Here is a 25,136-nt window from a genome sequence, read left to right as displayed (position 1 = left end):
ACCTAGGGAGCAGACCCCACCCCTGACAGGGCAGTGAAAACCACAGAGCAAAGGGGAGGCCCTGATCAATATCCAGGGCAGGCTCTGATCACAACACCAGTCAAACCCCCTAACAAGGGGGTAATGGCACAAGTGTCTGGACCAACCTCAACCACCAGAGGGCAGACACCAGAAGCAAGGGGAACTAGGAACCTGCAGCCTGAAGAAAGGAGACCACAAACACAGTAAGTTAGAAAAAATGAGATGACAAAGAAATACGGTGCAGATGAAGGAACAAGATAAAAACCTAAAAGAACAACTAAACGAAGAGAAGATAGGCAATCTACCTGAAAAAGAATTCAGAGTAATGACAGTAAAGATGATCCAAGATCTTGGAAAAAGAATAGAAGCACGAATCAAGAAGATACAAAAAATGTTTAACAAAGAACTAAAAACAAACAGAGATGAAACAATACAGCTGAAATGAAAAATACACTAGAAGGAATCAATAGCAGAATAATGGAGGCAGAAGAACAGATAAATGACCTAGAAGACAGAATGATGGAAATCTCTGCTGCAAAACAAAATAAAGAAAAAAGAATGAAAAGAAACAAGGACAGTCTCAGAAATGTCTGGAACAACATTAAACACACCAACATTCAAATTATAGGAGTCACAGAAGAAGAAGAAAAAGAGAAAGGGCCTGAGAAAATATTTGATGAGGTTATAGTCAAAAACTTCCCTAACATGGGAAAGAAAATAGTCACCCAGGTCCAGGAAGTGCAGAAGGTCCCATACAGGATAAACCCAAGGAGGAACAGCCAAGACACATAGTGATCCAACTAACAAAAATTAAATACAAAGAAAAAATATTAAAAGCAAGAAGGGAAAAGCAACAAATAACATACAAGGGAATGCCCATAAGGTGATCAGCTGATTTTTCAGCAGAAATTCTACAGGCCAGAAGGGAGTGACAGGACATATATAAATTGATGAAAGGGAGAAACCTACAACCAAGAATACTCTACCAGCAAGACTCTCATTCAGATTCGATGGAGAAATCAAAAGCTTTAGAGACAAGCAAAAGCTAAGAGAATTCAGCACCACCAAACCAGCTTTACAACAAATGCTAAAGGAAATTCTCTAGGCAGAAAACACAAGAGAAAAGAAAAAAAGAGGAAGGGAAGAGAAAAGACCTACAAAAATAAACCCCAAACAATTAAGAAAATGGCAATAGGAACCCACATATGGATAATTACCTTAAATGTAAATGGATTAAAAGCTCCAACCAAAAGACACAGACTGGCTGAATGGGTACAAAAACAAGACCAGTATATGTGTTCTCTACAAGAGACCCATGTCAGACCTAAGGACACATACAGGATGAAAGTAAGGAGATGAAAAAAGGTATTCCAAGCAAAGGGAAATCAAAAGAAAGCTGGAGTAGCAATACTCATATCAGACAAAATAGACTTTAAAATAAAAACTGTCACAGGAGACAAGGAAGGACACTACATAATTGTCAAGGGATCAATCCAAGAAGAAGATGTAACAATTATAAATATATATGCACCCAACATAGAAGCACCTCAATATATAAGGCAAATGCTAACAGCCATAAAAGGGGGGATTGACAGTCACACAACAATAGCAAAGGACTTTAATGTCCCAATTACACCAATGGGAAAATTAATAAGGATAAAAAGCCTTAAATGACACATTAGGCCAGATAGACATAATTAATATCTATAGAACAGTCCATCTGAAAGCAGCAGAATACACTTTCTTCCCAAGTGCACACAGAACATTCTCCAGAATAGATCACATCTTGGGTCACAAATCAAGCCTCAGTAAATTTAAGAAAATTGAAATCATATCAAGTATCTTTTCTGACCACAACACTATGAGATTAGAAATCAATTACAGGGAGAAAAAAACTGTAAAAAGCACAAACACATGGAGGATAAATAATATATTACTAAATAACTTCACTGAAGAAATCAAAGGGGAAATCAAAAAATACCTAGAGACAAATGACGATGAAAACACCATGACCCAAAACCTATGGGAAGCAGCAAAAACAGTTCTAAGAGGGAAGTTTATAGCAATACAATCTTACCTCAAGAAACAAGAAAAATCTCAAAGAAACAACCTAACCTTACAGCTAAAGCAACTAGAGAATGAAGAACAAAAAACCCCAACTTTTGTAGAAGGAAAGAAATCATAAAGATTGGAGCAGCAATAAATGAAATAGAGACAAAGAAAACAATAGCAAAGATTAATAAAATAAAAAGCTGGTTCTTTGAGAAGATAAACAAAATTGATAATCCTTTAGCCAGACTCATTAAGAAAAAAAGGGAGAGGACTCAAATCAATAAAATTAGAAATGAAAGAGGAGAAATTACAATGGACACCACAGAAATACAAAGGATCATAAGAGACTACTACAAGCAACTATATGCCAATAAAATGGACAACCTAGAAGAAACGGACAAATTCTTAGAAAGGTACAACCTTCCAAAACTGAACCAGGAAGAAACAGAAAATATGAACAGACCAATCACAAGTATTGAAATTTAAACTGTGATTAAAAACAAAAAATCTTCCAACAAACCAAAGTCCAGGACCAGATGGCTTCACAGGCAAATTCTCTCAAACATTTACAGAAGAATTAACACCTACTCTTCTGAAGCTCCTCCAAAATAATTGTAGAGGAAGGAACACTCCCAAGCCCATTCTATGAGGCCACGATCACCCTGACACCAAAACCAGACAAAGATATCACAAAAAAAGAAAATTACAGGCCAATATCACTGATGAATGTAGAGGCAAAAATCCTCAACAAAATACTAGCAAACTGAATCCAACAACACATTAAAAGTATCATACACCATGATCAAGTGAGATTTATCCCAGGAATGCAAGGATTCTTCAATATATGCAAATCAATCAATGTGACTCACCACCTCAACAAATTGAAGAATAAAAGCTATATGATCAACTCAATAGATGCAGAAAAAGCTTTTGACAAAATTCAACACCAATTTATAATAAAAATTCTCCAGAGGGTGGGCATAGAGGGAACCTACCTCAACATATTAAAGGACATATACAACAAACCTACTGCTAACATCATACTCAATAGTGAAAAGCTGAAAGCATTTCCTCTAAGATCAGGAACAAGACAAGGATGTCCACTCTCACCACTATTATTTAACATAGTTTTGGAATTCCTAGCCATGGCAATCAGAGACGAAAAAGAAGTAAAATAATACAAACTGGAAAAGAAGGAGTAAAACTGTCACTATTTGCAGATGACATGATGCTATACATAGAAAATCCTGAAGATGAAATCCAGAAAAAATCCAGAAAACTACTAGAGCTTATCAATGAATTCAGTAAAGTTGCAGGATACAAAATTAATACAAGAATCTGTCACATTTCTATACACTAACAATGAATGATAGGAAAGAGAAATTAAGGAAATAATCCCATTTACCATCTCATCTAAAGGAATAAAATGCCTAGGAATAAACCTACCTAAGGAGGCAAAACACGTGTACTCAGAAAACTGTAAGACACTGATGAAAATAATTGAAGATAACACAAACAGAAGGAAAGATATACCATGTTCTTGGATTGGAAGAATCAATATTGTTAAAATGACCAGACTACCCAAGACAATTGACAGGTCAAATGCAATCCCTGTCAAATTACTAATGTCATTTTTCACAGAACTAGAAAAAAAAAATTTAAAATTTGTATGGAAACACAAAAAACCTGAATAGTCAAAGCAATCCTGAGAAAGAGAAACAGTGCTGGAGGAATCAGGCTCCTAGACTTCAAATTTTCTACAAAGCTATACTAATCAAAACAGTATGGTACTGGTGAAAAACAAGAAATATTAATCAATGAAACAGGATAGACAGCTCAGCAATAAACCCATGCACCTTTGGTCAATAAATCTAGGACAAAGGAGGCAAGAATATACAATGTGGAAAACATGGTCTTATCAGTAAGTGGTGCTGGGAAAACTGGACAGCTCCATGTAAAAGAATGAAATTTGAACATTTTCTCACACCATATATACAAATAAACTCAAAATCGATTAAAGACCTAAGTGTATAAATGGACACCATACAACTCCTAGAAGAAAACATACACTATTTGACATAAGTCTTAGTAATATATTTTTGGATCTGTCTCCTCAGGCAAGGGAAACAAAAGCCAAAACAAACAAGTGGCACCTAATTCAACCTAAAAGCTTTTGCACAGCTAAGGAAACCCTAAAAAATATCAAAAGCCAACCTACGGAATGGGAGAAGGTATCTGCAAATGATAGGTCTGATAAGGGGTTAATATCCAAAATATATAAACAGCTCATACATCTCAATATCAAAAACCCAACAATCCAATTAAGAAATGGGCAGAAGACCTGAATAGACAGTTTCCCTAAGAAGACATACAGATGGCTACAGGTACATGAAAAGATGCTCAATATCACTAATCACCAGGGAAATGCAAATCAAAACCACAGTAAGATATCACCTCACACCTTTCAGAATGTCTACCATGAAAAAGTCTACAAGTAGCAAATATTGGCGAGGATGTGGAGAAAAGGGAACCTTAGTTCACTGTTGGTGGGAATGTAAATTGGTGCAAGCACTATGGAAAACTGTATGGAGGTTCCTTAAAAAACAAAATAAATACAGTTACCATATGATCCTGCAATCCCACTCCTGGGCATATATCTGGATAAAATTCCAATTTGAAAAGATACATGCACCCCAATGTTCATAGCAGCACTATTTACAATAGCCAAGACATCAAAGCAACCTAAATGTCCATTGATAGATGAATGTATAAAGAGGATGTGGCATATGTATGCAATGGAATATTACTCAGCCATAAAAAGAGAATGAAATAATGCCATTTGCATCAACATGGATGGATGTAGAGATTATCATACTAAGTAGGTCAGACAGGGAAAGACAAATATCATATGGTATCACATATTTGGAATCTAAAAAAACATGATACCAATGAACTTATTTCAAAACAGAAATAGGCTCACAGAGATAGAAAACAAAATTATGGTTACCAGAGGGGATAGTGGGGATGAGGGGGACAAATAAATAAGGAGTTTGGGATTAACATACACACACTACTATATATAAAATAGGTAAACAACAAGTACCTACTGTATAGCACAGAGAACTATACTCAGTATCTTGTAATATTCTATAATGGAAAAGAATCTGAAAAAAAGAATATATATATCTATATATACATACATATATAAGTCACTTTGCTTTGCACTTGAAACTAACACAACATATAAAAGGAAGATAATGGAAGAACGGATTAAAATTTTAAAAACATGATCTACATATAAAAGACTCACAAAGATACAAAGACAAAATAAGTTGAAATTTAAAGGATGCAAAAATATATTTCACTCAAATAGCAACCAAAGAGAACAGAAGTAGCTATATTATCAGACAAAATAAACTTTAAGGAAAAAATGTGCAAGAGACAAAAAAGGATATTATATATTGATAAAAGTTCAAATTCATGAAGAAGATATAACAATTCATAAACATATACATACACAACTACAGCAAGTTCCATGAAGTGAAATTGACAGAACTGAAGGGAGAAATAGACAGTTCTACAATAATAGTTGGAGAATGTGATATCTTATTTTCGCTAATGGATAGGACAACCGGGCAGATGATCAGTAAGTAAATAGAAGACTTGAACGACTACAAACTAATCAGACCTAAAAGACATATACAGAACACTCTACTCAACAGCAACAGAATACACATTCTTCTCAAGTATACATGGGCCACTCTCCAATGTAGACCATACTTAGTACACAAAAAAAGCCTTACTATGTTTTAAAGATTGAAATCATACAAAGTGGTTTCCCTGATGGCACAGTGGTTAAGAAACCACCTGCCAATGCAGGGGACATGGGTTTGAGCCCTTGTCCGGGATGATCCCACATGCTGTGGAGCAACTAAGCCCATGAGCCACAACTACTGAGCCCACGTGCGCACCTAGAGCTGGTGCTCTGCAACAAGAGAAGCCGCCACAATGAGAAGGAGCCTGCGCACCACAATGAGTAAGCTAGAGTAATCAAAACATGTGGTACTGGCATAGGATAGACAGACCAGAGGCATAAAACTGAAACCCCAGAAATATACCCTGTAATCTATGGTCAGTTGATTTTCAACAAGGGTGCCAAAACCATTCAAGGAGAATAGTCTCTTCAACAAGTGGTACTAGGAAAACTGGATATCCATATGCAAAAGAATGAAGTTGGGACCCTACCTTACACCATATACAAATATTAACCAAGTGAACCAAAGATACAAAGTTAAGAGCTAAAACTATAAAACCCCTAGGGGTAAATCTTCATGACCCTGGATTTGACAATGGTTTCTTAAGTATGACACCAAAAGAATAGGCAATGAAAGAAAAAAAATTAGATAAATTAGACTTCAAAATTTAAAACTTTTGTTCATCAAAGGACATTAACAAGAAAGTGAAAAGATAATCTATAGGATGGGAGAAAATATTTGCAAATCATATAAGGGGCTCATAGCCAGAATATAGAAAGAACTCCGACAAGTCAGCAACAAAAGAATAACAATCCCATTTAAAAATAGGGAAAACTTCAGTAGACATTTCTCTGAAGAATGTATACAAATGCCAATAAGCACTTGAAAAGATGGTCGACATCACTAGCTATTAGAGAAATGCAAATCAAAACCATAATGATTGATTACTTCACATCCATTAGGATGGCTATTATCAAAACAGAAAATAACAAATGTTGGTAAAGATGCAGAGAAATCAGAACATTTTTGGTAGGTATGTAAAATGCTGCAGTTACTGTGGAAAATAATTTGGCAATTCCTCAAAAAGTTAAACATAGAATTACTATACAACCCAACAGTTCTACTCCTAGGTATATACTCAAAAGAATAAAAAACGAGGACTCAACAGGTATTTATACACCAATGTTCACTGCAGCATTATTCCCAGTAGTCAAAAGGTTGAACCAAACCAAGTGTCCATCGACAGAAGAATGGATAGGAAATTCCCCAGCAATCCAGTGGTTAGGACTGAGTGCTTTCACTGCCAGGGCACTGGGTTCAGTTCCCGGTCAGGGAACTAATATCCCACAAGCTGCGGGGCACAGCCAAAACAACAACAACAACAAAAAATCCCCAGAAGAATGGATAAATAAAATGTGGTATACCTGTGCATGTATACATACATACATATATATGTATGTATATATGTATATGTGTGTGTGTGTATATATATATATATATATATATATATATACACACACACACACAATGAAATACTATTCATCCATCAAAAGGAATAAAGTTTTGATACAGGCTACAACATGGATGAACCTGAATAAATTATGCTAAGTGAAATGAGCCAGAAGGAAAAGGACAAATAATGAATGATTCCACTCATATGAAATATCTAGAATTGGCATTATTCATAGAGGCAGAAAGTAGATTAGAGGTTACCTGTGGCCAGGTATGCAGGCAATGGGGATTCATTGCTACATGGGTACAGTTTCTTTTGGGGTAATGAAAATGTTTTGAATTAGTGGTGATGGTCACACAACATTATGAATGTAATACACTTATATATGGTAAAATGGCAAATTTCGCTAGGGACTGAATTATGCTATGGTCCCCTGAAAATTTGTATATTGAAGCTGTAACCCCCAATGTGATGGTATCTTGGAAATGGTGTTGGGAAAACTAATAGTCTTGTTCAGGCTTCAGAGACAACAATGGGCCTTTGACTAAACAAAGACCCTGAAAGAAGCTCCATACCGAACTGCTGGACTATGTACAGGTCAGCTGAAACGGTGAAAGTAGGTCTTGAGAACCAACAGATAAAAAAGGGAGTAAATCACGAAGCTTCCTGGACCTTGGGAATATGGCCAGTTCCCAGGGATCAGCGAACATTCTGAAACTTACGACTAAAGTATCAAAGCATTTATGCTAATAGCCAGAGCTGCATATTTGCATGTAAGCTGATGACTACCGGCTTGCAGCTTGGCGTGAAAAGCAGGACTCCTTTGAGCAGCACTCTGAAGTCTCACCCGTTGGATGGATGATCCGACCGGGACCTTCCCAATTGGGACTCCAGATTGCTGCTGTTCCAGGGACTTCCCAGCATTGCTTGGATCTGGATGTAGGTGTTTCCCCAGTTGGTGATGTATGCACTTTTATCTTTCTCTATATATTGCTTGTTCTGCCAACGTGGTGATGCAAATTCTCCCAGATTGGTGATGTTGCTTGTTTTTCCCAATTTGGTAATGTATGTACATTTATTTTTCTCTCTCTATATATATAACTGGTCCTTACACTGTAACTTACTACTAATATAATAAATTTCCTTATTTCTTGCTTATTGATGTGTGGAGTGGTTATTTTGCCAGTGAATCCTCTGAACCTGAAGTTGAAAGCATGTCTTTCAGCAAAACAAATGGGGCCTTTGGGAGGTTCAGATCATGTAATGATGGTGGGACCTTTAAGGTGGGAAGAGACCAGAGAGCTTAGTTCCTGCCCTTCCTTTGTGCCATGTGAGGACACAGTGAGAAGGCAACTGTCTGCAAGCCAGGAAGAGAGCCCTCACCAGGAACCGATTCTGCTAGCACCTTGATCTTGGATTTCCCAGCCTCCAGAACTATGAGGAATACATGTCTGGTGTTTAAGCCTTCCAGCCTAAGCCTATGGGGTTTTGTTATAGCAGCCTGAGCTAAGACTTTTCTGTTTATATAAATTTTACCACAATTAAAATAGAAGAAAAAAAACTCAACTGTATTCCTAAATACAAGCAGCAAAGAGAAAAGTTAAATAGCAAAAACATACCATTTACAATGAAATAAAAATATAAAAAGCACCTAGGATTAACCTAAAACTATGACACATTGGCATGTGGCAGGGACCCCTGCACTCAGTGGTCTTCAGACACTGCACATTCACTCTGCAGGCTGCTTCTCCTAATATGTGTACAGTTCATGTTTTCCAAAAATCTGTCTTAAACTCTGTCTCACTTGCCTCAGTTTTTACATGGGGGGTAATAATGGACTTGGATGAAAAAGCTAATAGTCATTTCTGAGGAATGACAATATGAGTGATTTTTATCTTCTCTTTCGTGTTTTTCTGTACTTCCCAAATTGACTAACATCAGAATACATTTTTCATAATCAGAGAAAAATGACATTGGTTGTTACATATGTGTAACATATTTAACTTTTCTTTTCTCTGAACTCCCACTTGATCCCTATTCAGGTCTGCATGAATTCAGGGAAGAGCATCCAGGCTCCCCATCATCTGACCTGCATCAAATGTCTCCACCCACACCCTCTCTTCCTGCCCTTCCACCCTTGTCCCTGCTGTCATTCACCTGAGGCCTCCTTCCCTCCAGCAGTCAGTGCCCTGCCCCTTCCTGTGACCACCTCAGTACATGATTTCTGCTCTCTAAATCCCTCCCTTACTGCAGGAGGGGGCAGTGTCTCTCCATCCACTCTCCTCCACTGTGTCCCATAGAAGCCCTCAGCCAGGTTCAGGTGGGCACACAGGAAGGATTTGGAGCAGTAGCTCGGCTCTGACTGCTGGTCACTGCTGTGAGGCACTGTGCAAGTCCTCAACTCTTGAAACCTCATTTTTCGCACCTACAAAATGTAGAAATTAGTATCAATGGCATAATGTTGCAGGAAAGAAAGTGGGGCACGAGAGGATGGCTATGTGCCAGGTCTCAGGCAAGTCCCTGGGACGGCCACTGAGTGTGGGTTCTTGGCTTCATGCAGGAAAGAATTCAAAAGTGAGCCACAGTAAAGTGAAAGGTTTATTCAGGAAGAAACACACTCCAGAGACAGAGTGTGGGCCATCTCAGAAGGCGAGAGGCGCCAGGGTACGGGGTTTCAGCTTTTATAGGGCTGCGTAATTTCATAGGCTAATAAGTGGGAGGATTATTCCAACTATTTGGGGGAAGGGGCAGGGATTTCCAGGAATTGGGCCACCGTCCACTTTTTGGTCTTTTATGATCTGCCTGGGAACTTTCATGGCACCTGTGGATGTGTCGTTTAGGATGCTCATGTATTACGATGAGTGTATACTGAGACTCAAGGTCTAGTGGACGTCAGTCGTCCACCATCTTGGACCTAGTTGGTTCTAACCGGTTTATGTCATGTCCTCAACAGCTGTCATTTTTTAAAAAGCTGTGCCCTGCCCCCCTCCTATCTCATTAAGGATGTGATGACAATAAAACAAAGCAATCTGTGTAACTAGTGAGTATAGTATACCTAGTCTACATTAAACACTCAATAATTCTAAAGCAACTTGAATCAAACACAGATTTTAGATCAGATGAACCCAGGTTCAAGGCCCTGCACAGCTGTTTGTTAGTCATCTATCCCAAAGGTGGTTTCTTAACTTCTTAAATCTCAATTTCCTCACTGAAAAGTGGGTATGATAGGGCATTGACTGTTGTGTGGTGCCGTGCACCAGGCGCTGTGCTGAGCATTTCCATTCTAGGGAGCGCACAGCCAAGGAGGACTTGGACACGTCCCGGGCTTGGCTGCACACTAGAAACACCTGGGCAGGTTTAAAAATCCTGACGCTAGCTCTGCCCTGCCCTGGGGATTCTGAGCAGAGGGCCTGAGGTGTGGCCTAAGCACATTTTAAGAGCTTCCCGGAAACCCCAATAAGTACACATCAATGACCTGCTCCCAGAGAATTCTCTCACACTTAATTTGTTGTTGAACATTTTCCTCAGTGACTGTTTGATGTACTGAAGACATAGAGGTGGGGTGGTCTCCAGTCTTGGAGACAGGGTATCCCAATTCCCACACACTTTATGTCAGCTCAAAAGGAGTCTGATGGGTGGGCCGGCTCCAGTCTTATCTGTTTACAACTGATAACAAGAAAGAGGACCTTCCCCGGACAGGGCGGGGGGGGGGGGGGGGGGGGGGTGTTGGTCTGCCTGCCCACCAGAGGGCCTCCAGCTGCTCCCTGGCAACCCCTTCCAGCAGGGTCTTATTAACTAAGCAAACCTGGGCTCCTCCTAGTGAAATGCAAAACTCTTTGTAAGACCTTTAAGTAAATGAGAGCAAGTGTCAGAGTGTTTTATCACCCCTAAGCCTTCAGCCCACTCCCTCCTCAGAGCTGACTTCAGATCTTAAGCAAACAGAGATGGGACATTCATCCTATTTCTAGCCTCAATCCAGAGCTAACTTCAGATCTTAAGCAAACAGCCAGAGATGGGACATTCATCCTATTTCTAGCCTCAATCCTGTCTTGCTGGCAAGACATTTCCCTTCCTTTTTCTACAGTTTCCATTTATAAGATGCATATTTTCAAAACCTTATTTGATGTAGGAAATATCATGATGTCTGAGATTTGCCTTAAAAAACACCAAGAAAAGAAAAGTATGGAGGAAAATAACACTTAAGATTGGCAAAGGTTGATTGTTGAACCAAATGTTATTGAATCATCATCCTAGCTTTTGTGTATATTTGAAAATGCAAAATTTAATAAAAGAAACTGTAGATTTTACAAACTACTTATAAAACTTTAAATATTGTCAGAAAGGTTTGGATTCAATATCTTCTTATAAACTGAACAATTTTAAAACTTTTTATTCAAAGAAATATAATCCTTTAGGTTATCCATGGTTTTTAGTGTACAACCCACGTCGCTCATAAAGAACTTTCTATTGATTTAAAGTCATATATATACTTATTTTCATATGTAACTAAATTATGGTTTTCGATTTAATAACCATTAAGTCTAAAAGTATATTTGTCATGACTCCCATTACAGATGTTTCACGAAGGTATGAGGCAACCTCCTCGTGTCTCCTGAGTTTTGCCCACTCAGATCTGCAGGTCCTGGTCCTGGAAGCTCACAGACCCAGCCTTTGGAAGGCTTCATGGCGGCCAGGCTCACCAATTCCCTACTAGTTTATTTAATGGCATCTTTAATTAACCTCCCATTTAAAGGTTTAAAACATTAAATCAGTATCAAAGACTATTTCATCTTTGGAGGAAGCATGCTATTTTTAGAAAGTAGTTTTTATGCAAAAATCAAAGAACAATTTGATCCAGAGTTGCAAGGTGTCATCTGCAATGTGATAAAAGGGCCCAGTCCTTATTTTGGCAATTAGAAAAATTGAAAATTAGCAAGACCCAGAAGAGGTCCCCAAACCATTCCCCTCTTGGATACAGAGCAGGCCCCTCATCAGACATTAGCAGGTGGCAGTTACCCCTGTGCTCAGTGGTCTTCAGATACCCGGCACCCTGCAGCCTTCTTGTAATATCTGTGCATTTCATGTTTTTCAAAGATCTAAATGCCAAAAGCTTTGGACTTAAACTCTAAGCCTCACTGAAACATGAGGGGTAATAAGAGTGCGTCCCCCGAGGGGTGCTGTATTGAGTGGGTAACGAATATGATATATTCACCACTATGCTAGGCACAGAGAAAAGGCCCTGTTTGTGAAAATATTGATGCATCCTCAGAAAGGAGGTATGAAATGACTCTCTTTATATTCATGCTCCCCACTCAAGGCTTTTGGAACTCAAGCCTGCTGGTTCTGAGGCAGGAGATAGATGGGCCCCAGGCTGAACAGCTGAAGTTTCTTCCCTGTGGACAGAAACTCCATAACAGCAGGAGCGAGAGAGAAGGCTGGGCCCCGCCCAGGTAAGAGATAAAAGACCACAGATTCCTCATTCTCATTCTCGGTCAAGGAGACCTTCCCGACTACACATGTGCAGAAAGGCTCCTTGGATCAAAAAGGGTGCCGCCCCATAGTAAGTGATGTCAACCTTCCCACAGGCCTCTTCACTAGAATCCACCTTGGCTAAGAGATGTGCCCACAACTCATGGGAGGACCCTGAGATGTACCAAATACAGACTCAGAACGAGGCAAAGCAAGATGATTGGCCAAAGGAAACCCGGCAGAAATGCCCCATAAAAATGATTCAAACTACCACGAGGGCGTGACTCTCCTCTGAGCCCACCCGTGTGTCTATCCACACATACCCTTTTTCCTCCTAATAAACACTTTACTTGCTTCACTACTTTCCATCTCTACGTGGAAATTCATTTCTACACAGCTGACGGGCCAGGGCCTTGTCACTGGCCACTGGTGGTGGTGGTCTAGTGGCTAGGATTCAGCATGCTCACTGCCGAGGCCTGACTTCAACCTCTGGCTGAACCGAAACCCTGCTTTAAGCTGCTGCAGGCAGAGGCCACCAGAGATCAATTCCGTCCCACACAGCTGGTCCCTTCACTAGTTGGGCTCCTCACCATCCCCCAGTACAAGGAGTGTGCAATATAAAATCTCTATTTTCCTATGAAAACTTTTTGTTCACGTTGAGGTTTTAATTTTTTGTTTTTTTCAGGGAGGGAAAGGCTTGTTGCTTTGGTCACCGATGTTTTACATTAGGGGTTGACCACTCCTGCTGCTATCAGTACAGTAAACACTGTTGGGGAGAGAATCCGGCTGTGTCTCCACCCCACCCTGCCCCCACCCCCAGCGGTGTCTCATTGAGGGGATGATCCCTGAGGCTCACTTTTGGGCCCTGCCTGTCACAGCCTGCCTTTGCCTAAGCGAGTTGCACAGCAGAACTCAGAGACCTCATTGCTGTTTCTCACTGCTGTTTCTCGTGGCATGGGTAGAGAGTAGGAAATACCTGTGTCTTCTGTACTTATCCATCTTGGCTCCTGAGGCAGTTCTACCAGGACCTGCAGTAAAGACACCTTCAAATACAAAAACTGTCAGACTCAGCTTCCTTGGAGATCCTCAATGTATCCATGAGAGAAGGAGACTTTTATACCAGACGTGTCAGTAGGAAAATGACCCGGAGCCACTCTGTTAGGTAAGAACGGAGATCATCTAGATCTTAGAGCCAAGAGGGGTGTTGAAGAGCCTGAATAAATTGCAATGCATGCACGATGTTCCTTCTCTTAAAGGGACATATACACTCTTGGTCTCAACATCTTTCTAAGGGATGACAACATTAATCAAAATCTACAAGTTACAAAATGACTGCATAATATTTATTGTACATTAAAAATATACCTACACATTATATACTTATATATTTGTATATGAATGCATTACATCTTTACATATATAAATTTCTGCTCATACTTTTTTATATTTTAAACTTTGATAACTTTCTTTAAATATTCTAGGCTTCTGTTTATGATCAGTTTGGCATTACAGATCATCCACGTGGGAAACAGTAAGAACTATTTTGTTTATAGTCTCAGTTTTTGTTGCCTATTTGCTTCTCAATCATGATCAGTCTCATATTTTCAATTAACTTTTTAAGGCTATCAAAGAGAGAAATATAAAGGTAGTAGAGAAGGAATCAACAGTGCTACAGCTCAGAAGCTCCAGCAGAAAACACTCGACTGGACCTTGAATAATTTTAGGGAGGAGAACGACAGCGCAGAGGGCTGGAGGCCGCAGGGTTCATTGCCCTACTCGCGGACTTTCCGAGAGCGTAAGTCGCGATGCTGCCCACAAAGGACATCTCGGTCAGTGAACTCTGAGTTTATAAAACATTTTACCATCTTCAAATAATGATACCTTATAAAGTAAAAAATATTTCCTAGTGAGGTGCTCTTTTACTCTGAAAAATGTTTTACTATTTTATTGGTAAAACGTTGCGTTCGCTTTTAAACGGGTATTTTTCTGCCGGTCCAGAGCACTGTGATTTTAATGTATTTAAAGCAACTATCCCAACCCAGGATAATAGCGGCCCTTTGCTAGTCTTATTGCAGACTCTCAGGCTCCAGACCCCTGGTCCCCAGGGGGTCCGCAGTGGAGGTGGGGGCGTGGATGGGCAGTGGTGGAATTAAAAAAAAAATTTTTTTTTTGCCTTCTTCACACCCGTGGGTGGTCCCCGCCCGCCCGAGAGGCCTGTCTTTAATCACCATCTTGGGAAGTCACAGCCTAACTTTAACATGTGAAAGGAAGAAAGAAAGAACACTCTACTTGTAGGGGGCAGGGTTTCCCGTCTGTCTTAGGGCTCCGGCTCCTTCCTGACCCGCCGGCACCCCAGGTAGTTCGTGTTTTAATCCTTAAGTTAACAAGCAGGGTTTACCTGAGCAAACACTCTTAGCAGGGAGCCAATTTTATTGCCTCCCGGCGGCGATCTTACTCGGCCCTCCTCGGGCTTCTCAGATGCAGAGGGCCGCGTGCGGAGCTGACGCCCAGGCTTCCCCAACAGGTGCGCCCCCGCGGCCGCGCTGCTGCCGGAACGGCGGCACCTGCGTACTGGGCAGCTTCTGCGTGTGCCCCGCTCACTTCACCGGCCGCTACTGCGAGCACGACCAGAGGCACAGGTAGGCGGAGGGTTGAGCAGGTTACGGGCTGGGCGGGGCGGAGGGGGCGCAGCGGGCGGCGGGGGCGCGCGGGGCGGGGCCGGGGGCGCGCGCGCCCGCCGCACTGACGCCGGGCCTGCGCCTCCGCAGCGAATGCGGCGCGCTGGGGCACGGAGCCTGGACCTTTCGCGGCTGCCGCCTCTGCAGGTGTGTCTTTGCGGCCCTGCACTGCCTCCCGCTACAGACACCCGGCCGCTGTGGTAAGAAGACCCGCGTACTGTGCCTACAACCCACACACAGGGGCAGCTGCTCCTTCCTACCCAGCGATCCATAGCGATCTCCCTGTGCCAGACGATCCAGGCATGGGCAACCTGGGTCGATTCATGACTCGGGAAAGTCGTCGTGAATCACTCAGTGTATTACCATTACTGTCATTTAAAAATTTATTCCTAAGCGTCCCATATCCCGATTGCCGAGTGTATATGTGATGTCCAAACAGTGTCCTTAAGCGTCCTTTACAGAGAGCAGAATTCGGGGAGCGCGCAAGCTGGTAAGCAGAGCCGCGCCTGGCAGACAGGTATTTCTCTACACTAAGCCAACACCACCTTCTCACCTGTGAAATGCAGAGGGCACGCTGGAGCAGGACGGGAGCAGTCCTGCATGGCCAGATGCTGCCCTTCAAGGCCAACCCGTCAGTGCTCCCAGGGAAGCAAGGCGCCTGGTAACCACAGCTCAGACCTGCCACATAAAAGCCAGTGGGGTGTGGAGAACACGCAGGGTGAACATGCATTTATGAAGATTCTGAGCAGTTCCCAACTCAATGCAAATGTTTTGCTTGTAAAACTAAGTAAGGAACGTGAACTTCCGAGGTCAGAAAACAAACAAAATGCTCTGCTGCTGAGCCATCGTCTTGGGCAGGGACCAGGGACACAAGTAAAGAAGGCATTCCATTTCCATCACCCTCTCGCCTTTTCAGTAAGCTCTGGCTGGGACAGCAGTGAGGGGCTCAGTTAATGCAAGCACAGCCCTTCAGCCCTCTTTATAGCCCTGGGTGTGCTCCATGTGAAGCCCTTAGGCCCACTCTCCTGTTCCTCCCTGCACTACAGTCAACCCTGGGCAAATTCCACTATCTAAGGTCACGCATAGTGGTAGCACAAACCTTCATCCCCGCTTCACACCCCCTTGTCCACTGTCAGGACTGCAGGAGAGGGGCAGCACTCTTGGCGGCAGAGCCCTCTTGGTGGGGTTCCCTGGGTGGGGCCCCTAGTTGAGGAACACACTTAATGAATGCTCAGCCTCCCTCCTCTGCAACCTGGATTAGCAGTCTAGTGACACTCTTAGTGAAGGTGCAGCCCTTCAACCCCACGGCTGCTCCCCCTTCTCAGCCAGCTCTGCCTGGTACACGCAGTGTCTGTGGGGGGGAGTGTGATTATAGTACAATATCCTTTCCCTCCCTCCCTCTCCTACTGGGCTCTCTGTTTGCTGGGCCTGTGCCCCTGATTCACTAGCTGCTCTTTCAGCGCCCCAGAGAATGGAGGACAAAATTATGTAATAAGCATCAGAATTGCAGATGGTGCCTATGTAGTCCTACAGGTGAAGTCATTTCCCACTTGTCATTGGTGCCCCCAGCAGTGATGTGGGGAAAGGGCTAGCTGTGATCATTTCCAATCTTCTAAGCAAGGCCAGCTTGGGTTCAGAAGCAACAGAGCGGGAACTGGGTTCTAGGATGTCTGCTCACATCCTGGGAAACATCCAAGACTGGGACTGCTGTCTGCTAAGGACAGTGACAGCGACTCTGAAAATGTGGCTTCTGCTCATCAAAGTTGAACAAAATAGTGCAGTCATCTTTCAGAGTAATTTGTCAGGTGCAGAAAGGGCAGTTACCTTTTGTACTCTTTGACCCATTGATTCTGCTTCAGGGCAGGTGACAGTGGTGGTGGCTGTGTTGACAGTGGTTATGATGACATGAGGATGACGATGATAATTATAGCAGCTGCACTGATAGATGGTTATGATGATGTGAGAATGGCAGTCATCATGATGATAACTGTCTTTATTAGCTCTCAGTATATTTCAGGGACTTTATACACTTAATCCTATTCAGTTCTCATAACGAACCTAAGAAATAGGTATTATCCCTTTTATATTTGAGGAAACTGAAGCTTAGAGCAGTTAACTCTTATAGTTTGTCTTTGTTTTTTTTTTCCTTAAGAGATAATCACAGAGGTTAGTTGTTAATTTAGAAACAATATGGTATTTTACAATAACATTTAAATTATTTTAAAATATAAATTAACATACCATGGCATATTGATATAAACATTGACATAATGATAATTAATATGTAATTAATATTAATCTGTGAATAAAATTGCTACCGTTCACAGAGTACATAAGCACATCCCTAAACTATGTCAAACACTTTTTAAAAAAATTGAGATATAATTGCCATATAACGTTATATTAGTTTCAGGTATACAACACAGTGATTTGATATTTGTATACATTGAGAACTGATAATCACAGCAAATCTAGTTAACCTCCATCACCACACATAGTAATAATTTTTTTTCTTGTGATGGGAACTTTTAAGGTCTACTCTCTTAGTAAGTTTCAAATATGCAATACAGTGTTATTAACTATAGTCACCATGTCATACATTACATCCCTATGACTTATTTATTTTATAACTGAAGGTTTGTACCTTTTGACCCCCTTCACCCATTCGCTCCCCACCTTTGGCAATCTGAGTTTGGTTTCTTTCTTTTCTTTTCTTTCTTTCTTTCTGAGTTTGGTTTCTTTCAATCTGAGTTTGGTTTCTTTCTTTTCTTTTTTTCTTTTCTTTTCTTTTTTTTCTTTTCTTTTCTTTCTTTCTTTCTTTTTTTTCTTTTAGATTTTACAAGAAGTGAAATCAGAGGTATTTGTCCTTTTTGTTTGACTTATTTTGCTTAGCATAATGCCTTCAAGGTCCATCTATGTTGTTGCAAATGGCAAAATTTCCTTTTTTTAATGGCTGAATAATATTCTGTTTTATATACATATATGTATATAGCTCACATTTTCTTTATCTATTCATTCATCAATGGACACCATGGTACTTCCATGTCTTTTGTTCCATAGCTATTGTAAATAATGTGCAATGAACACAGAGATGCAGATATCTTCTAAAGTTAGTGTTTTCATTTCCTTTGCACAGATACCCAGAAACAGAATTGCTGGATCATATGGTAGTTCTATTTTTAATTTTTTGAGGAACTTCCGTACTGTTTTCCACAGTGGCTGCACAAATTTACATTCCCACCAAAAGTGCACAAGCGTTCAGGGTCTGATTCTTAACCACTTTACCATTCCAGACTCTTCCTATAATTATCAGTATAAATTAAAGACGATATTGTTTTGGAGTGTTTTTTTTTTTACACTAAAATTTTATTATGGATATAACCAGAACTTTTATTGGCAAAATCACATTTTTTAATGAATTTTTCTCTGAGCCACTGAGTAGATTTGCCCTAAATATATCTTTTTTTAAATTGAATGAAAGATTCTTTAAATTCTATAGTGCTTTACAATTTTCAGAAGTTTCACACACATGATTTCATATAATCCCATAATAACCCTTTTATTTTCCCTACGCCTATATTGCCCTTCCCCACTTTCTTCTCCCCTCTGGTAACCACTAGTTTGTTCTCTATATCTGTGAGTCTGCTTCTTTTTTGTTTTATTCAATAGTTTGTTGTGTTTTTTAGATTCTGCATATAAATAATACCATGCAGTATTTGTCTTTCTCTATCTGACATTTCACTAGGCATAATACCCTCCAAGTCCATTCATGTTGCTGAAATGGCAACATTTCATTCTTTTTATAGCTGGGTAGTATTCCTGTGTGTGTGTGTGTGTGTGTGTGTGTGTGTGTGTGTGTATCACATCTTCTTTATCCATTCATCTGTTGTTGGACACTTAGGTTGCTTCCATGCTTTGGCAATTGTAAATAATGCTGCTAATGAACATTGGAGTGCATGTATCTTTTTGAATTAGTGTTTTTGGTTTTTTTTTGGATGTACACCCAGGAGTGGAATTGCTGGATCATATGGTAATTCTAGTTTTAGTTTTTTGAAAAACCTCCATACTATTTTCGACATTGGCTACACCAATTTATATTCCCACCAACAGTGTACAAAGGTTCCCTTTTCTCCACATTCTCAACATTTGTTCTTTGTGTTCTTTTTGATGGTAACCATTCTGATAGTTGTGAGATGATATATCATTGTGGTTTGGATTTGCATTTCCCTGATGATTAGCGATGTTGACCAATTTTTCATGTGCCTGTTGGCCATCTGTATTTCCTCTTTGGAAAAATGTCTACTCAGTTCTTCGGCCCATTTTTTTAAATCTGGTTTTTTGTTTTGTTTTGTTTTTATGTTGAGTTGTATGAGCTGTTTATATATGTTGGATATTAACCCCTTATAGCTCATATCATTTGCAAATATTTTCTCCCATTCAGTAGTTGTCTTTTTGTCAGTGGTTTTCTTTTCTGTGCAAAAGCTTTTAAGTTTAATTAGGTCCCATTTGTTTATTTTTGCTTTTACTTCCTTTGTTTTCGGAGACAAATCCAAAAGAATACTGCTGTGATTTATGTCAAAGAATGTTCTGCCTGTGTTTTCCTCTAGGAGTTTAATTGTATCCATGCTTACGATGTAGGTCTTTAATCCATTTTGAGTTTATTTTTGTGTTTGGTGTTAGGGAGTGTTCTAATTTCATTCTTTTACATGTAGCTGTCCAATTTTCCTAGCACCACTTATTGAAGAGACTGTCTTTTCTCCAATGTATAATCTTGTCTCCTTTGTCATAGATTAATTGACCATAAATGTGTTGGTTTATTTCTGGGCTTTTTAAGAATATTTTTGATAGTGTTATTTAGAATATTGAAAATTTGACCATGTTGTAAATCCAACAGCAGAATAATAGGTAAGTAAATGTTTTAACTCCTTTAATGGAAGATTATGATGACTTTGAAGAGTATATGGAAGATAGAATGGAAAACTGTATTTACAATATATTTCTACTGTGAAAGGACACATATGGATGGGGATCACAAATAGATAACAACATGCTACAAAACTGTGGTCCTCTGGCTCCTCCAGGGACCCAAAGGCCAAAGGATCTCCAAGGGCTCTCCCTGCTCTGATACTCTATGGGTCCAAGTTTGACAGGCTTTCTTAGTCCCAATATAATGTCTTTTCAAGGATAACCTGCCCTGTGAGGGTGCAGAGAAGGATAAAATTTATGCAAAATAATCTTGTTTGTTGGTGTGAGCTATTTTATAATTTTTTTCTGTTCCATGACCTAAAATAATGCTTTGTGCATAATAATTCTAAATAAATATTGAATGGATGACCTTTGACCTTTTAGTTCCAAATATAGTGCCAAAGAAGAAACACCACATAAGCTATTACCTACTATTATATTACATTAAAACAATCAGTTTTCAGTGCTCTAAATACAACATGCTTAAGACAGGTTAACTATCATTCTACCATTTTCTTCATTTACGTTTGTTAATTTTGCATGTAAAGAGGCAATGTGGCATATAAAAAAAGCACGGGAAATCCCCAAAATACTTGTTCAAACCCCCCAAAATACTTGTTGTAATGTTCATGATCTTTATGAAAGGTTAAATAACTGTGCTTCAGTCTCCACAGCACCAATATTTACCCCATTGGTTTGTTAAGATGAAAAGACCCTATACCTGTTTCATATTATACATAAAGTAAAATATCGTTACTTTATTATCATCACCATCAACCATATTCACATCAATACAATGAAGTTAGAAAAAATGACTTCATAATCTAGCACTTATATGCAAATTTACTGAAATGTGGTTTTCAGGTTGTGAACAATACCCACTATACCATTAACTGATGACACTGTTATAATTAGAGTTAAAAAAAAAAATCAAGAAGAATGACAACCTTGGAGCTAGCAGTCCTTGATTCAGCCCAAGACCTCATTTTACCAAGACGGTGATTCTTCCTACACACAGCCCAAAGAATTAAGTATCTCTTTAGTATCAAGAACCATTATGTTCTAAAATTTAGAGTCTAAATAATGACACAGTGAAGTAGCAAATTTGAATGTCTTCAGAGATAAACAGGTCATGTAAATGTCAGATGGGGGTCAGGTCAAGCCTCACCTTCAAACCCAACTAAAAAAAAATACAGTTCTGGCACAAAACAGTCAGCCAACCAACCAACAAGCAAACGAACAGAGCCAGCCTGTGGGCCTATTGGAAGGATGGCCCTCCTAGGTCCTGGCCCCAGCTGGCTCTCAGCAGTGGGTGTGCTGCCCAGGAGAGAGCAGGCCCTTTGTCAGATCCCTCTGGGACATTCTCCCATGATAGGTGCCGTTTCAGTGGGGGAGCTTCTTTGGGTGTCATCACAGAGAGGAAACCATCTGGCTCTCCAGGGGCATTCAGGGGTATCTTCAAATTGGAAAGTTTGGGGAATGCTGGCTCTGGAACTCATACTGAAACAAGATATTATCCTCATCCAGGTGACCTCCATTTAAATCCCCACTCAGTGGTGGTGACAAGTGACACATGCTGAGCATTCACAAATTTGATTTCACTTATATCTTCCTTTACATACATGCCTAAGACTAACATAATGATAAAAATCTCTGCTATGTCTGTGCAAGTCTAAAAAGAGACCTTTTGATAAGTGTATAATTAAAATCCCAGGTTATAGTAAATCATCCATCGGTAGCAGAGTTTCCTTTTTGGTATGACATAAAATAATGACAAGCCATAGAACCATTGGTTTCATAGATTCTAATAAACAGTAAATATTAATAAAGCTTATTTTAATTTTTTCCTCAGTATATAGTGGAAGTTCTAATATTTTCTCACTAAGCTCAATGGGTGACCTTGGGCGCCCTGGGAGGGACACTGCATGGTGCTCACAGCCCCAGTTTGGGGACCCCTGCTTGAGGGAAGGACTCCATCTAACCAAATTCACAAAGCTGACTATAACAATGGCCTTTGAGTTCATATACAAGAAAAGACTGCCAACAGGGCCTGAATCCTCTCTGTGGGCAGCCTGTTCCCTTCCACCAGGGAAAAATCAGTGAAACTCAGTACAGGCTGACCCCTTCTTTACCTGTAGCTGATTCTCACGCTGGGACCACCTGTTGTATCATCAGCTTTTCTGGAACCTCCTCTGAGCCCACATGCTAAGGTTCCTGTTTTGTGGGGTTCAAGTACCCTGGAACAACCCTCTCCCATGGGGGTGGTGTGGGGAATGGTGCCCAGGTCTGGAGTGGGCCTGACCTTGGTCTTGTGCTGAGCGTGGCCTCCTGGACATGCCCACCGTAGTCACCTACGGACAGATGCAGGGCCGGTCCGTGCTGCGGTGGCTCGTCTTCATCATTACTCATTAGTTTCTGACGGTTCATGCTCACCACAGGTTTTCACATTCAGAAGGCAGTTTCTGGAGGAATCCTAGAGGACAGTGCTTGGAGGGTTTGTCAGGGGAAGAGAAGGCTGGCTTCTGCCAATCAGCCCTGGGGAAAAGGTCCCTTTAAGTTGGCCCTTTCCTCATCGGCATGCTTCCCTGCCCAGCTGACCCCACATCCAGCCCAGACTTGCTTGTGAGAATGCTTAGTGGAGTTGGTGCCCCTGCCTGCGGCCATGCCTGTGGGGCTTGTCAGCTTCACAGGGTAGCCACTCACCACCGGTGACTTTGGCCTCGACCCTTGCCCCGTCTCACTACCCCAGAGATTCCCACTCAACACCTTTGGGCTGGGGTCCTAGCTATATAGAAAGCCAGACGCACGGAGCCTTGGGGCTCAGAGTGAGACCCGCAGTGGAGGAGCCACACTGCCTCAGCAGGGTGGTGAGCACTGCGGGTGCGGCATCGTCCCCAGTGCTCTGCAGCTGCGCCTTGTAACTTCCTCTGTGGGGATATCCGCCGTTGCTGTAGGGATGGGTGCTTTTCTCTTCAATAAGTGGTCCCTAGTCAGAGAAATAGAGTCAGAGCTAATGGGGGAAAAGTTGGACCTTCTTTGCAACAGATGGGTGCAAGCTATTTTATGTTATTTTATTTTAAATCAGATCCACTTACCTGCATTGCTAAATGACGGGTGTGGAACTCTGAACGATCACCTTGGCCAGCTCATGTGCCAGATGAGAAGGGCTCAAGGGCTGTTTCTCTGTGAGCCTTAAAAACAGCAAACTGATTCTCCTTCAGCTCTCCAGGTTACACAAAAATTCCTCTGTTTCCAGCCGCAGCGCGAGGAAGGTACAAGCTAAAGGGAAGCACGTCTTCCTGGGGCTGCGCCGCGTTCCCCACATGGGGCTTCATTCCGCGCTCCGCGCTGCCCTCCTCGTGGCCGGGAAGCCGCGGCTCAGGCTCCGCGGCTGATGCAGAGCCCGCCGGGCAAGGCCTAGAGAGGAGGCCCAGCGAGAAAAGGGCAGACATCTCTGCTTCACTCTCTTAAAGCAAGCCTGCCACAGCATGTCTCATACACTCTCGGGATTTTTTTCCAGACCTGAAAGACTTTCTCGCCTCACACTCTAATGGACCAAGAACGCAGCTCACGGGGAATGTTCTCCTCCTCCTGCCCTGCTTCCTCCTGAAATCCGTGCTCAGCGAAGGGGGAGGCCGCTGACGGGACCGCAGTTCCACCCGGCGGAACCCGAGCCGCGCCTGGCCTCCCAGCGTGGCCGAGCGAGGCGGCGCTGCGTGGGGAAGCCGGGCTCGCTTGTCCTCTTGTATTGTCTATGTTGTAGGTAATAGATTGGTTTCATTTCTTATCAAGTGGAGCATTAGATGCATATTTGTATTGTTTAATAAACATTTGCATGAAAGAGCCTTTCTTGCTTTCCTGGGTATACGATTTAGAAGCGCAGGAGTAGACGCTAGAGGCTGGGGCCCCTTCAGCCCAATCTCTGATGATTTCAGAGTAGACCAAACACGTGGCCCCTCCCAGATAACAGCTCCCCGTTGAGCACTACTTGAGCCCCACACATAGCTGCGGCAACACTTCACATCAGTTATTTGTTCATTCAGTCAACGCACTAGTTTCTAAGTCCTGGGGGGCAGGGACGGTGCCACATGTGTGTCCCCAGCACTGCTATGCTGTGAGTCTGCCAAGAAGAAGATGCCTAAAAATGCTCCATAGACAAAGAAAGGAAGGCAAAAAGGCGGAGGGAGCCAGGGCTGGAGGCAAGCGGCTGGGCACCCCATCTCCTTTCTCCAGCTTCCTCTACTAATGGCTCAGTTGTGACACCCTTTTCAGGACAATTAACACTTCTTGAGATTATCACCAACATCTCTGTAAAAAGGAGCCCTTAAAGTGGACCAAGGAGCCTGTCTTCCCGCCAATCACACAGTACTTGGGAGCCTGGTGTTTCTCAGCTGGATCTGTCAAATATATTAGCTCTCTATTGATTAAACACAGCCCTGTTTGGACAGATACCATAACTAGAAATCAGAGGAGTGAAAACAAGAAGAATATTGTAAATTATTCAGGCAAACTAATCAATAAGAATAAAATATGAGAGAGACAAGGACTCTGGGATAGACAACACAGCCTGAATTAAATTAATTGGTCAAAATACTGATATTTTATAAACCCTATAGAATTTCCTTTAAAATGTTCAAAGCTGAATTCAATGGGAAGGCCATCACGGATTTATTGTGCATGTGATATAAAGCTACATATACTGGGGTGCTATTGTGAGCAGAAGAGTGTCTTTCAATCAACATT

At 41.4% G+C, this 25,136-nt stretch overlaps 1 protein-coding gene across 1 annotated transcript; it reads left to right on the top strand.

Annotated features, from left to right (window-relative positions):
* Positions 1 to 13,874: 13,874 nt before the first annotated feature.
* LOC111183398 (cryptic protein-like) lies at positions 13,875 to 24,491 on the top strand. The gene is made up of 6 exons (XM_030762376.2): positions 13,875 to 13,912; positions 14,232 to 14,281; positions 14,372 to 14,545; positions 15,275 to 15,389; positions 15,519 to 15,628; positions 23,914 to 24,491. Exons 1-6 carry the CDS (start codon positions 13,890 to 13,892, stop codon positions 24,033 to 24,035), a joined length of 594 nt encoding a protein of 197 aa, XP_030618236.2. The 5' UTR covers positions 13,875 to 13,889; the 3' UTR covers positions 24,036 to 24,491.
* Positions 24,492 to 25,136: the final 645 nt, after the last annotated feature.

This window comes from Delphinapterus leucas, chromosome 8 (genome assembly GCF_059928025.1).
Source record: "Delphinapterus leucas isolate spDelLeu-1000000601 "Yukka" chromosome 8, BTC_Dleu_Yukka2, whole genome shotgun sequence".
In the NCBI taxonomy this organism is placed as follows: domain Eukaryota; kingdom Metazoa; phylum Chordata; class Mammalia; order Artiodactyla; family Monodontidae; genus Delphinapterus; species Delphinapterus leucas.
Note: the sequence above shows the minus strand (reverse complement) of the source record. Positions and strands in the feature narration are given on the sequence as shown.